At 35.1% G+C, this 14,803-nt stretch overlaps 1 protein-coding gene across 1 annotated transcript in view; it reads right to left on the reverse strand.

The window, feature by feature from the left end:
- Positions 1-14,803, reverse strand: part of STK3 (serine/threonine kinase 3) — a 316,883-nt gene that overhangs the window by 138,811 nt on the left and 163,269 nt on the right. Inside the window, exon 7 of the mRNA XM_057735647.1 lies at positions 8,321-8,458. Within this exon, the coding sequence (XP_057591630.1) occupies positions 8,321-8,458 (138 nt within the window). The remainder of the gene's footprint in view (positions 1-8,320; positions 8,459-14,803) is intronic.

Below are 14,803 nucleotides of genomic sequence, written 5' to 3' on the forward strand. Positions count from 1 at the left end.
AATTGTCCAAAGGAAGTATAGATTAGGTAGTAAAAAGACAAAAAAAATTTTTTTAAAGATAGGTGATTATATTATATATAAAAATAAAATGATTTTGGTATTGTTACAAATTTTAATTAATCTTAACAAGCTGACAGCCAGAATCAGTGGTCAAAAGAAAGGCAACTATTTTTTTTACTTCTTTTACATATTTTCTGCCCTTAAGGAACTTATTATCTACAATAAGGAATAAAAGACAAACATATAAAAAATTACAATGTGACATAAAAGTTACATTCATGATGATTTAGCACAGCCTATAGGATTAAGAGATGTAAAAGTAAAAGAATAGGTGAAGTAATCTCAGATGCCTCATAGAGAAGAAACAGACCATTTTAGGGAGAAGGAAAAGTATGCACAATATGAACAAACACACAAAGATAGGCGATGTATGTTAGAGTCCGTAGGAAGAGCTGTCTACCCAAAACAGAAATGCTGCTTACAGAAATGGTGCCCTGTGAGCTTAGATACAGGTAACAGTGAGAGAAGAAGGATAAACACTTAGAATGAGATACCTGAATTTTGTCTGACAGCCCCTTTAATTACATAAACAAGAGAATGGTGTAAGGAAAAGAATGTCTGTGATAGCATAATCTCGCAGTAGAGTTTAGAAATGAAATAAGATGGGGTGAAACTGTAACACAGGTGCAAATTATTAAGAACCTGGGTTAAAAAAAACAGCTGCCACAATCAAGAGGAAATACTGAATCTGATGGAAGAACTCTGAAGAAAGATTTAACGACTATATATTAACAGAAGTGAAGGAAGACCAACACAGCAAAAACTGGGAACCAGTAGAATTGTATCTCTTTACAAAGGTAAAGAAATCTCACATTGTATTATACTTTTTTTTAAGTCATTTTTAAAAAATATTTATTTTATTTACTGATTTGGTTGCACTGGTTCTCAGTTGCAGCATGCAGGATCTTTTAGTTGCAGCACATGGGCTCCTTAGTTGAGGCACGTGAACTCTTAGTTGTGGCATGCATGTGGTATCTAGTTCCCTGACCAGGGATCGAACCCAGGCCCCCTGCATTAGGAGGTTGGAGTCTTAACCACTGAGCCACCAGGGAAGTCTCATCAAATTGTATCATACTTAATCTTTTCAGGAAAAATTATGAGCCAATCCTCCAAGCTACAGTTTTATCTTTAAGAAATGCCAAAGTACACATCCAGTCTACTGCAAAGTTACTTTCGTGCAGTTCATTGTGAACTGACTGAACTGTTATGTTACCGTTAGTCTATAGAGTTTAATGCTCCTAATCTCAAAATCTCGGTATGTTTTACTTCATTTGTACTCATGTTTTCCCCAGATAACTGCTACAGGCATGATTCTGACCAACAAAGAGGAACCAGCTAATAAAGTTAAAAGCGTATTTTGAGAACAAGGCCATACTATTTGAGCATTCTTGATAATCAGAAGAGAAGTTTTATAAGACACTGGCAGATTTTTAAGGAATATTTTTAAAGGCTTTTTAAAAGTAGCTGGTAGTAAAATTTTCAAATGCAAAGCAACATAAAAAAGAACAGAACAACAACAACAACAAAACACAGAAAACAAGGTGGCAAAAATAAAACATGACAACTGTGACTGAAACGTTACTAGTACAAACCAATGCAAATAAATGGGTTGAATTTCCATTTATTAAGCAGTATTTCAGTTCAGTACTAAAAGACACTTAGTTCATAAGATAAATTCAGCTACATGCTTTCTATATGATATACTTAATAAAATAAATCCAAATTATGTTTCTATACAGGCATAATAAAAAGAATTTGGGTTAAAAGTCAGAATAGGCAATGAAATATTAGTCAAACGCAAAATGATATCAAGAATAACGATCAAAAAAAGCAGAATTGAAGGCAAAAAACAGTAAATGAAGGAAGAGTCATGTAATATAAATAAGGGACATAATACAAAGAAAGACATTATAGTTATAAACTTGATATATTAGTATAGCATTATAATATGACAAAAAGAGACATAAGCTGATCTAAATAAATAAGAATAGGAGATATTAATATTCCTTTTCAGTCACTGAGACATAAAACACGTAAAAAATAAAGAATAAAGTGATCTGAATAATATAATCAGACTGGGTTAGCAGAAAAGTCAATAAACAGAAGTTACATCTTTTTGTTAAATGCCTGGAGAAGCATGTGGTAGCAGCATAAAAATGGAAAGAACAAAACAGAATATAATGCCTGGAAACAGAATATACCATACAAAATAAGCAGGCATATTATGCAGATAGCAATTCCAATCAGTGAGGAAAAAATACTTATTGCCTGCTTTTTTTTTTTTGCGGGGGTGGGGGGGTAGAATTAAACTATAGCTTTACTACAGAAATATGAAAATAAATTCCAGATAGATTAAGAAGTTAAAAGTCAAAAAATGGAAATATAAAAGAACTAGAGGGTAATATAGGAGAATATTTATATACTCAATCCAATTCCTTAAAACAAAGGAAAAAATCATAAATGCACTAAAAATTTAATATTTATGTCAGACAAGAGGGTAATTATATGAAGAATTTTAAAAAGAATATCAGTAAGAAAAAGATAAACACCACAGATTCTAAAAGGAAATACAGTTTCACCATTTCTGATTGTATTTAGGATTTCCCTGGTCGTCCAGGGGTTAGGACTCGACGCTCTCACTGCAGGGGCCCAGGCTCAATCCCTGGTGGGGGAACTAATATCCTGCAAGCTGCATGGCATGGCTGAAAAAAAAAAAAAGAGTATCTAAACTAAAACATAAACTAAAAGAGGGGAAGAATTCTTAAACCACCTGAACTAATGATAAGAAGACAGAGAATACCCAAAATCAACCTATAACATTCTTGGTCATATATTTTAGAAAGTAAGGCTGCTTGAAGATTTAATCTTTCAAAATTTGAACTATTTCCTCTTAAATTTTGTTCATGTTCTGAATTATAAATTTATGAACTGAAAGAATTCAAATTAATAATTTCTTCAAAAAAGCTGAGAAAACAAGAGTTTAAAGTGAACTGAGGAAGAGACTTCTGCTTCTGGATAGACTGTCATACTTTCCTCTATAGCTCTCCATTAAAATATAGCTAAAACCCTGGACAATAAAACAAACACAGGAAAACACTGAAAGGTGGAGAGGAGATGGCAGATTAGCTAGGGACTGCAGGACCAAAGGAAAGACACAGCTGTGAGTTCCACGGGCTTTCTTTTGACCTCATTTATCCAAGACTGGTTACTGGAGAAGCCAGCAACCCAGAAACACCAATGGACACAAACTGAAAAAAGCTCCTACAAAAGCCTGCTCTCTGGAGCCAAAGGATCAGGAAAGGGACAGCTAGCCAGTGTGCCACCTTCTCTTACAGACAATAACCATTCTACTCCACCTGAATATCACAGAGAAAGTACTGGCCCCACCTCAACCAGCAAAGGCTGGGTGGGGAACTTAGACTTCTACCCTCTGGAGGCTGTCCAATCTTTTCAGTGCAGTGGTATCAGAGAAGAACAAATGTTAAGCTAGGGCGTTTATCTACATCAGGCAGTATAAAAAGCCCTCCCCACCCACAGTGGGGAGTGTCAGTGGAGATCACGCAAAAGCCTGGACTTATACCCCTACCAGGCAGTAATAAAGAAACCCCACCTCCCTCTCTGCTAGAGTAGGATCCAGAAGAGGCCTAGTGGAGAATCAGAACTTTCATCACCACCCAGCTATACTGAGGCCCTGCAGTGCCAGTAAAGGCCACTGAGGGAACCTGAGTTCTCATCCCTATGCAGTGGTAATAAGGAACTGCTCCCCCACCCTACATGTCAAAGGAGACCAAGCAGGGGACCTGGACTTCTAATGCTACCTAACAGAAATGAGATGGTGCCCCTCTACCACACTGAAGCAGTGTCAGAGGACTCCACTTATTACAGAAAATTTAAGTAAGATCCAGAGACTCACAACATAATATCCAAAATGCCCAGGTTTCAAATGAAAATCACTCATCATAAAAAGAAGCAGGAAAATCTCAACTTAAATGGGAAAATACAATCAACAGATACCAACATCAAGACAATATGGATGTCAGAATTATCCAGCACGGATTTTAAAGTAGTCATCATAAAAATCCTTCAATGAGCAATTATAAACATGCTTGTAAACACATGAAAAATCAGAAAGTCTCAGCAAAGAATTAGAAGATATAAAAAAGAAACAAATGAAAATTTTAGAACTAAAATATATAATAACAAAAAAACTTGATGGCTGGGCTGGCTCAAAAGCAGAATGAGGACAGAAGGAAGACTCAGTGAATCAGAATACGAACAGTAGAAATTATATACAATGAACAACAGAGAGAAGCTAAACAGCAAAAATGAACAGAACCACAGGAATCTGTGGGACTAAAACAAAAAATCTAACATTCGTATCAATGGAGCCCTAGAAAGAGGGAAGAGGGCAGCACTGAAAAGTGTTTGAAAAAATAATGGCTGGAAACTTTCCAAAATTGGCAAGAGATATAAAACCCACAGATTCAAGAAGCTGAACAAAATTCTAAAGAGTTTATACCCACAGAAATCCATACAAAGACACATCATAATTAAACTTCTGAAAATGAAGACAAAGAAAAAAATCTTGAAAAGATCAAGGGGTAAAACAATTCAGATAACTGTAGATTTCTCATAAGAAACCATGGATGTTAGAAGAAAGTGGCACAACATTTTCCAAGTACTGAAAGAACTGTCAATGAAGAATTCTATAGCCAGTGAAAATACCCTTCAGGAATGCAAAGGAAACAAGACAATCTCAGATGAAAGAAAACTAAGAGAATTTGTTACCACAGACCTACCCTAAATAATGGCTAAAGGAAACCTTCTAAGCAAAAAGAAAGTAACAAAAGAAGGAACTTTGGAACATTAGGAACACTGGAAAGAGCAAAAATAAGTTAAATATACTAGATTACCCTTACTCTCTTGAGTTTTCTCGATCGTTTAAAGGTTAAAACAAATATTATACTTTGATATGGATCTCAATGCATGAAGAGGAAGTATTAAAGATAGTTATACTATAAATGGGAAGGACAGCAAGGTAGATAAAGTTTCTATTCTCACTTGATCTGGTAAAATGAAGAATAAGTCACATGCCATGGGAGTTCACAGAGTGACCCATGACACCATCTGTTCCAGCCAAGCCCATGGGTTAATTCAAATAATGGCAGATCTCGTTCCTCTAGAAGGCCAGACTAGAGCAAGAGCTGACTTTTAGGTTCTCAGCTACCCACCAGAAGGTACAAGGAACATTTTCAGAACTCTAGTGCCTCTAGGCTGAACTTGAACCTTGTGCCTAGGGACTCAATATCCTCATCTTTTAAAAACTACTAAAAGTTCAACTCAACAATCTCAAAGGATGCTTTCTGTCTCAGTCTATGATTCTTTTAAACTTATACAATTATCTATCTTGCGTCAGAAAATAAACCACTATAAAAAATTCAGCACAAATTCCTTTTTAGAAACTGTTTATCAAACTCTAGAAATCAATATGGTAAAACCTATACATGCATACTATAGATAAGTGTCCACTAAAACTTGGTAATAAGACTGTATTCTTAAAGTTAAAATAAAATGTAACATATAAGACACATGCTAAACTCCTTTAAGGGAGATGGCTTTCAGACATCCAGCAAAATAAAACTCTAATAAGACAACAGATAATAATCCTATCTAAAAAGCTTTTAAAATCAGAAGTTTGTTATCTTAAATAAACACATATTGAATTCAATACACATGTATTAAGCACTAGATACCAGGAGTGCAAAAGTAGTCCCCTCCCAAAAGGCATAGCCCCTGACCTTGAATTAGTTACAATCCAGGGCAAAGACAAAGAAACAAGCTTTTTCACTCTAATATGGTAAATAATATGCACAGGGTGCTTATGGGAACACAGAGGAACAACTAGCCTGAACAAAGATAAAGGGAAGGCTTTCTGGAGGAGTACCTAATTTGAATTAGAAACAACAAGACAAAATGAGTAAAAAGGAGCCTGTTGGTAAAGGTGGTCTTTAAGAAGTCAGGGGTGGGAGAAACAGCATGAGAAGAGGTACAGAGGATTGAAAAAGCATGGTCTGTATAAGGAACTACAAGTCCATTATTTCAGTATTTATAAAGGGAAAAAAAGGGAGGTCAAGCAAGGGGTCAATTAAGAGGTCAGACGAGGACACCACATTGTAACAGAGAGCCTCCATGGTCAACAACAGCACAACACAAAAAGTTCTTAAAAATTAAGAGAACAAATATTGGCTCATAAGCACTATACAAAGTCAGCTGCATTGTTTGCCCTTATTATAAAGAAAAATACTTGTGCCAAACCCAACAAGAAGCCAGAGGGTAACAGAGCCTGGTAATGTAGTCCATATAGGCCAACTTCCTGGTTGAAAGCAGAATGGAGAAAGGGTGACAAGTGGGGCTGGGGGACAAGTGGAATAAAACTAGAAGAATCCCTTAATCACTGTGTGATCTTCAGTGAGTCATTGAGCCTTTCTGGACTTCAGTACCCTCATATACAATATTAGGAAATTTTACTAGATTATTTCTTAAATGCTTTTCCACCCTGAAAACTCTAGGTTAAGGAGAGAATTTCTTTAAAAAAAAATTAGAAAAGATTATGGAAGAAAGACTAGAAAGAAATATTGGTTAAATTATCCAAAAACCAGTCATCAGATACATTTGGATTTACTTTCATCATCAGATTTTGTACTACTTGTCCCACTTTTTCTGTTACTTCTCCTCCCCGCTTCTTTCTTGCCTACTTTAGGAATGAATAAATTAGACACTCAATACAATAAAAATAGCAATAGAGCCTTGATTTATGTGCTTAAAATTCCTTTGAAGTGCTGACAATATTTCAAAATAAATGTTTCGATTAATTAACTTTTGAAATGTAGTATTTGCACATAAAACAAAACTCAAAAGGCTCAAAAAGAGCCTTCAGCAAAAAATAAGTCTCCATCCCACTCTTGCCTCTTAGCCATACAGTTACCTTCTCTGGAAGCCAGTTTCTTGTTTATTTTTCTAGAGCTACTCCACTATAAGCACTGACGTGTGTGTGTGTGTGTGTGTGTGTGTGTGTGTGTGTGTGTGTGTGTGTGTGTGTGTGTGTGTGTGTGTGTATTTTGCCAATCACTCCCCTCAAAGGACCTCAAATTGCTTTTTTATATTTATGTTATTTCCAATCTTTTGCCATTACAATGTTTTATGAAGATTTTTACACATATGTTATTTCACACATGGTTAAATTTCTCTGTAGAGTAAATTTCTAGAAGAGTAATTGCTGGGTCAAAGAATATATGGTGTTTTATTCTATACAGATATTGCTAAATCGCCTTCCATGGAGATTGAGTATTAAGTTAAATTTTCGTAACAATAAACATTATATTTAAAAGCCTGTTTTTTATATCCCTTGACAATTCCTTTTCTTAAAAACAGTACTTTGAAAAAATCACTTTTTATAACTAAGTTTTTAATCCTTTTGTCACTTAACTAAAAGAATTATTTTCTGAATATCAAATTTTGTTAACATATAGCTTAGAGGTCTAAGCCAAATCAGCTGGGAAAGACTCACAAATATTCATTAAAAGTATTAAATTATTTCTATTTGTATTTAATGTCAAAGCAGATTGAAAACAAAAACAAAAAACAAATAAAAAAACACCTCCTGACACTCTGGATACAAAGTCTACCTGTACAGGGACACTGAAACTCTTCATTTAGGTCATCTTTGTAACCAGTATTTACAACACGTGATCTTCTCAAGGAGCTCAGAGATCTTGTATTTACGTATCTTATAGAACAAAAAGTCAAAGAAATGCTGGGTCAAGGAATAATACATCAGGAAGAAAGACAAAAGAAATAATAACAATGGAAACAAGAAGTCATTTCTGAAAAGAGAACCCTATGGAAGTTTAGTTTTAACACAACTTTAGTAGGAAAGAATTGACAACAAAAATTAAAAAGGGGGCGGAGAGAAGACTGACCTTGGAAAACAGAAAAGAAAAAAATGAGAGAAAGATAACATATAGGAGGTGTGTGTGTGTGTGTGTGTGTGTGTGTGTGTGTGTGTCTGTCTGTCTGTCTGTCTGTCTGTCTGTCTCTAAATCAATCCACATTTCTTGGGAGTTTTTATACCTTTAGAAATCAGTTAATGAAAAGCTAAATAAATAAATCAGTTAATGAAACTCACAGCAATTCCGGTCAATGTCAGAAAGCTAAAAGGTATAAAGAAAATAATTCTCCTCTTAGAGACATAAGCACTGACCTGTAAAAGTTGTGTTGCAGTAGCTCTCTGCTCAGGATTCTTCACTAGGCACTTTTTAACAAAATCAGTGAAATCATCAGACCAAAGTTCTGGCTTTCTGAATGTTGGTGGTGGGTTTGTGGGAATCATAAAAATAGCCTGGTAAAAATGAAATATCCAAAAGACACAGTAAGAATCACAATAACACACCAAATAAACAAATCTCTTTATCTATCTTTTTATCAGACTCTAAATCTGAAAAACAAATTTAAGCTGTTCTAGGATTTCCAGTAAAATTGCAATTCAGGAAGCAAGCCCATCTGCTACTAATGTAATCATTTCCCATTAAATTTCCTCTATTTGAATTGTAGCTCATTGAGCACATCATTCTTTATTTTATCTATTATTTTTAATCAGTCTCCAAAGTAGACTGCATTTCTAGCCCTTTTACCAAACTAAGGACATTCTCTGGTTAAACTGATATATCCCTCAATTTTGCTATTGCATGCTAAATTTGCTTCCCACTTCAGGTTTTTAGTACTGCTGTTCAGAATGCCTAGCAACAGTCTCATTTGCTTCTGCAATCCAGAATATTTAAGTATAAATATAATTACTGCTGTGATTTGAAATAATACTTGACAGAGGCAAGGCTTTCATTTTTCTTTCTAAATACGAGTCAGGATTCCAAACGAAAAGTTTTAATGGTAATATGCCACTTTAATTTACCACTAATGATTTACTTTAGTATTAATAACTTAGTACTAATGATTATAAATTCAGAGAGTTCAAAATTCAAAAACTTTAAAAAGTCTCCCTGTCATCTTGTCTTCATAGCTACCCAGTCATCCTTTTTTGACCGAGAGGATTAATCCCTAATGTTCTTAGGAAATCACTGTATGTAATGAATTAATTTCTCTCCTAGGCTCCAGAATAGTTCCTGATAAAATACCATCACTAAAACATCATTTTCTTTGACAAGATATGAAAACAATAATAAAGTTAAAACAAATGTATCATGCACTCAACAAGCATTAGCTGTCATCATTTTCATTTCCACATAATATTATAAAAAAGACAAGAGACAAACACAGTAATGAAAAAATTTTACAAAGTAAAATGAACTCAACCACATTATAACTAACTGTAGTTTAACAGGTTTAAGTTCATATATAATTACATAATAAACACTGCAGGTGACATGAGGGAAAAAATCGCTTTTTGGCAATCAATTAATATATGCATATGCAGTATACAAACATGGGCTTCTTGAAGCTGTATTCAGGTTTGAACCATCCAAAAAAACCCTTTCTGGATTTTAGTATTCTCTGACTTTCCATTAGAGAGGCATCTGTCTCTGTTCTAAGCTCATTTTTTCACCTGTTTTTCGCAGGTCCTCTCTCTCCATGTGCAAATTTCATGTACATGAACTTATGTCCCTTCTCCTTAATACATAAAGAAAATAAAGACAGCAATACTACAAACTACAGTAATACTTAGAAACTCACCATAGCTATGTTTAAAACTTGATATAGTAAAACTGTTCCAATCTCCACTGAATTTTTACTAACTGTTCAAAAGCCATTCACAAGTATCACATAATTTCTATAGCAAAAGATACATGAGAGATCATTTAGCTCACTCTTCTCATTTAACAGAAAAGGAATCAAAAGTCCAGAAAGGCTAAGTGACTTAAAAACAAAATTTCAGACTAGTAGTCTAATGTTTCTGCTATGTTTCAAGAAGGTGAGGTACAGAGCAAAGAGGGTTACTGTATCTACACAAGCAGTTAATAAGAGGATAGAGAAATGATAAATGATGGTTCTGTTTTCATCTTCCCATGTCCTCCTCTTTTATTTCCCAGTGAAGAAAGCATAAGCAAGTTTTAAGCCTTTAAGACAAGATAGTGATAGGAAAGATCTTAAAACTTACTATAGTCACAGCAGTGACACTAAAGTTGAAGATCATTCAATGAAATACGAATGATGGAAAGACTATTAGGTGGAGAAAATATAGTCTTTTCAACAGACGGTGCTGGGAAGACTAGATATATTCACATACAATAAAAATGAATTTGGATTCTTACTTATACAAAAATTAATTCAAAATAAATCAACAACCTAACAATAAGAGCTAAAACTATAAAACCCTTAGAAGAAAGCATAGGGGGAAAACTTCATGACACTGAATATGGTAATGACTTCTTGGATATGACACCAAAAATTGAGGCAACAAAAGAAAAAATAAGTTGGGCTTCATTAAAATTTAAAACTTTCATGCATCAAAGGATACTATCAACAGAGTGAAGAGGCAACCCATGACAGATGAATGGCTAAACAAAATGTAGTGTTTATATTGTACATACACATACAATGGAATATTATTTAACCTTAAAAAGGAAGAAAATTTTGACACATGCTATGGCATAGATAATCTTGAAGACTTCATGCTAAATGAAATAAGCCAGTTGCATGAGGACAAATGTTGTATGATTCCTCTTATAATGAGGTTCCTACAGCATTCAAGCCCATAGAGACAGAGAGTAGAATGGTGGTTGCCAGAGATTGTGAGAAAGGGGGCGAGTGGGGAGTTAGCATTTAACGGGCACAGAGTTTCAGCTGGGGAAGATGAAAAGATTCTGGAGAGGGATGGTTGGTGATGGTTGTACAGCAACGTGAATGTACTTGATGTTACAGAACTGTACACCTAAAAAATGGTTAAAAGGGTTAATTTTATATTGTGTATATTTTACCACAATAAAAAAATATAAAGGACAGAAAATAGAAAGTACTAATCAAGTTCAGGAATATTAGTTAAATGCCTGCTACACACAAAGCATGATATTAGACATTAAATGGAGTTCAAAGATGCAGCAGGAAATACAGTCACTACCCTTAAGAAACTTCTAACCTAGTCTGGTAATGAAAGAACAGTAAAAGATTTAAAGAACAGTACAATAATAAAAGAATGATATAAAGCATTAAGGAAAGAGGTCATTCCCCTCAGAAGAAATAGCATAAGAAAAAGTGAGAGAGTGAAATAAGGTTGTTGGGAGGAGCAGAGAACAAGCTGATTATCCTATAAGGGACTAAGAAATGATAAGATTAGAAGGAGGAATGAAGGATATGGAGTTTCGTCAGCAAGAAAGTGCACAACTGAAAGAAGTTTTTCTTTCTGGGGTGTGTGTATGTGTATGTGTGTCTTATGTTTTTGCTTTTAATCAGAGTTTGATTATGACCTAAGAAAAGGATTAAAGGGGAAAAAAGCAAATCTGGATTTACTCTACATATGGAATTGGAAAGGGCTACTGTAGATGTCCCAGGATGAGTAATAAAAAGTTTAAACTAGGATGCTATCTACAGGAATGAAATGGAAGAAATACAGTATGAGACACTACAAAAGAAGAACCAAGAGTACATCCTCACAACATTGTTTAGGGGCCTAAAGAAAAGGAAAAACAAAAGATTACTCCAGAATTCAAGAAATAAAAAATAGACACCTTAGGACTTCCTAGGTGGCGCAGTGGTAAAGAATCTGCCTGCCAATGCAGGGGACATGGGTTCGAGCCCTGCCCTGGGAAGATTCCATATGCCACGGAGCAACTAAGCCCATGCGCCACAACTATTGAGCCTGTGCTCTAGAGCCCGTGAGCCACAACTACTGAGCCCATGTGCCACAACTATTGAAGCCCATGCGCCTAGGGCCCGTGCTCCACAACAAAAGAAGCCACTACAATGAGGATCCTGCGCACCACAATGAAGAGTAGCCCCCGCTCCCAGCAACTAGAGAAAGCCCATGTGCAGCAACGAAGACCCAGCACAGGCAATAAATTAAATAAATAAATAAATAAATTTATAAAAAAAAAATAGACACCTTAATTGCAAGGCATTCAGGTATTCCAACAATTTATCATTCTTTTGAGAGCCCTAAGAATATGCAGCAGTTTGCTAAAATGTGTTATCACTGGTTTCTAACTTGGAAAGTGATCCAAAGGATTTTCTGTGGACAAAACAATGAAGATTCAATATCCAAGTCTGTTGATTCTACGGTAAGAGTTAATCTCTTTATTAGTATACTCATCTTCTTTGAAAAAGAGAAAATCCTTTAATAGAACATTCTTACACATCTTACATCATATTACACATACAACATCTAAGATAGTCCTTCGAAAGCAGTGTAGCCAGTTTTATGACACAATAAGCATCTACCAAAATACAAGTATGTACCAAGTACTTTCTGTGTGTTCCTATGTTCTATTAAAGAAATAGCAAACTGATAGGTAACAGGCCAGACAGCATCGGTGGATAACTTTTGTTCAGGCAACACCAAGCTCATAGCCCCACAAGGTAAAAATCTGCTGGAATTAGGTTGATTCTACACAAGATATATGCTCTCCCTTTTACATGGGCCCCATCTAGCGTGGTTCAATTATCTACTTCATCTGATGGCCCCTGTTACATATAACTTTGTATTACAGATTCTAAAACAAGACACATATTTTGGGCCCACAGAGTTCACAGTCAAACTGGGGGGCAAGGGAGACTAACACATACGAAACAAACAGAAAACAATGGAGTGCTACAAAATAAAATTCTTCTGTAAATAACCTAATCAATCTCAGCTCCATAGCTGAAACTGAACATAACCCAGCTTTAAGGATGGGCAGAGTGGGGTTAATATCAGCTGTGGCAAAAGGCACACAAAAACACCTGCTACTTCAAATTAAAGAATAAAAATAAATTTGAACTCTCATCTCTGCAAAATAGTTCAAAGCACCTACATAAGCCCCTGTACAGACTGACCTCAAACTGCAGGTAAATGATACTAGATTGTCTAGATAAATGTTGTTCATCTGCACTCCTGTTACAAATTGATGGATAACAACTCACTGATTTATGTCCTTGAAGCTAATGCTCTCCTTTGAACTTTGAGCCAATGAGCTGCAGTCTTATCTTCAGATAATCTTAACATATAAGGCTTGCCTTAGCAGTAGCTATTAGAAACCCAAGGATAAAAAGCTTAACTCTACGGTTTATTTACCCAGTACCATCATAAAGTGATCCTAAAATGTTCACATTCTACTCTCAAACAAGCACTGAACTGCATACAGTTCAAACAAGTCTTAATATATGGTCTACCAAAATGTAGACTCTAAAAGTCTCCAGGAAAACCACTATACCTTTTATTTATTTATTTATTTAGGTTAGATAATCAATAACAAACTGACAGATTTTTCTCACAGATTTTACTTTGTTCAACTAATTTAACCTAATCATGAATCAGAGAGAATCCTCTTGAGAATCTCCAGTTTTTGTATGAGTTGATTAGGTAACAGGCCCCTGCTACAGAAAGTTTTGGCATTCAGTGGCTAGCCTTATACTAACAATTCACTCCCTTCCTTGACACCAACCAAATCGCATGGACACACATTACAGCCATAAAATTTATCTTATCTCTAACACCATTTTGATTGAAGAATGTTAGTACAATAAATGATATGATTATCTTTGTGTTTGTTTCTATACAACATGTTGCTTAACTACATATTGAACCTCTGATTAAATTTTAAAAAGAACTTCCCTGATCACAAGTAGTCTTAGGAAGCCAAGAAATATTAGTCCCTCAACACAATGAATTATCTTTATGCCTAGAATTTCATGCCTTAGACTCCAGGAGCACCCAGAAGACATGAAAAGAGCTGGAGCTGAGAAACGACAATGCCTGAACTTTATAATCTCAGTAGAGTGAGTCAACACATATATCTAAGGGTAGCTGGATTTGTGAATGTACAGAAGCAATGGACATGCTGGAATAACAAAGGAACCTGTGCCACTATTCAAGAACCTCAGGTACATGAGCAAAAGGTTATCTTCATTACAAACAAATGAGATAAAGGATGAGAAAGCACTGTATAAAACTGCAAAGAACTAAAAACAAATATAGGTGTTTCCTGATAGTGAACATAATAGAGGTAGCAAGCTACTAAGTCAAAGTACATAACTCCTAAAAAGATACATACTAATAATATTTTTAAAAGACTATTACAAATAAGGTAGTAAACAGTACAATGGAAGAAGCCGATGCTGGACTTAGGTCAGAAAAATAGGCTTGAGTTCTAAATCACCCTCTGACTATGTGGCCTCAGTTTTTTCATTTAAGTGAGGCGATTGGACTAGGTATTTTTCAGATTCCTTTTTGGGTCTAAAAGACTCTGGCACTCTAACTGCCTAGCAATCTAGGAGTTAAATCCTAGCTAGACAAGTATTCAATTGTGGGTTAAAAAGAAGATGAAGGTAGAAGAAGAGAGTAAAGGATAACAAAGATGTTAATATAAAAATACAAATCTGTTTTTATCACCACTCCCTTAAAAACAACTTTAAATAGACAGAAGTTTGAAGAGAATATGAAAATCTAGAGTGACCCTTGCTCTTAGGGTACAGTTTCTACAGTAAGCCCAGGGTTAAAATATTGCGAGCATGACCTCACAATTCACTCCAGCTCCAGCTG

Source organism: Hippopotamus amphibius, chromosome 5 (genome assembly GCF_030028045.1).
Source record: "Hippopotamus amphibius kiboko isolate mHipAmp2 chromosome 5, mHipAmp2.hap2, whole genome shotgun sequence".
NCBI lineage: Eukaryota > Metazoa > Chordata > Mammalia > Artiodactyla > Hippopotamidae > Hippopotamus > Hippopotamus amphibius.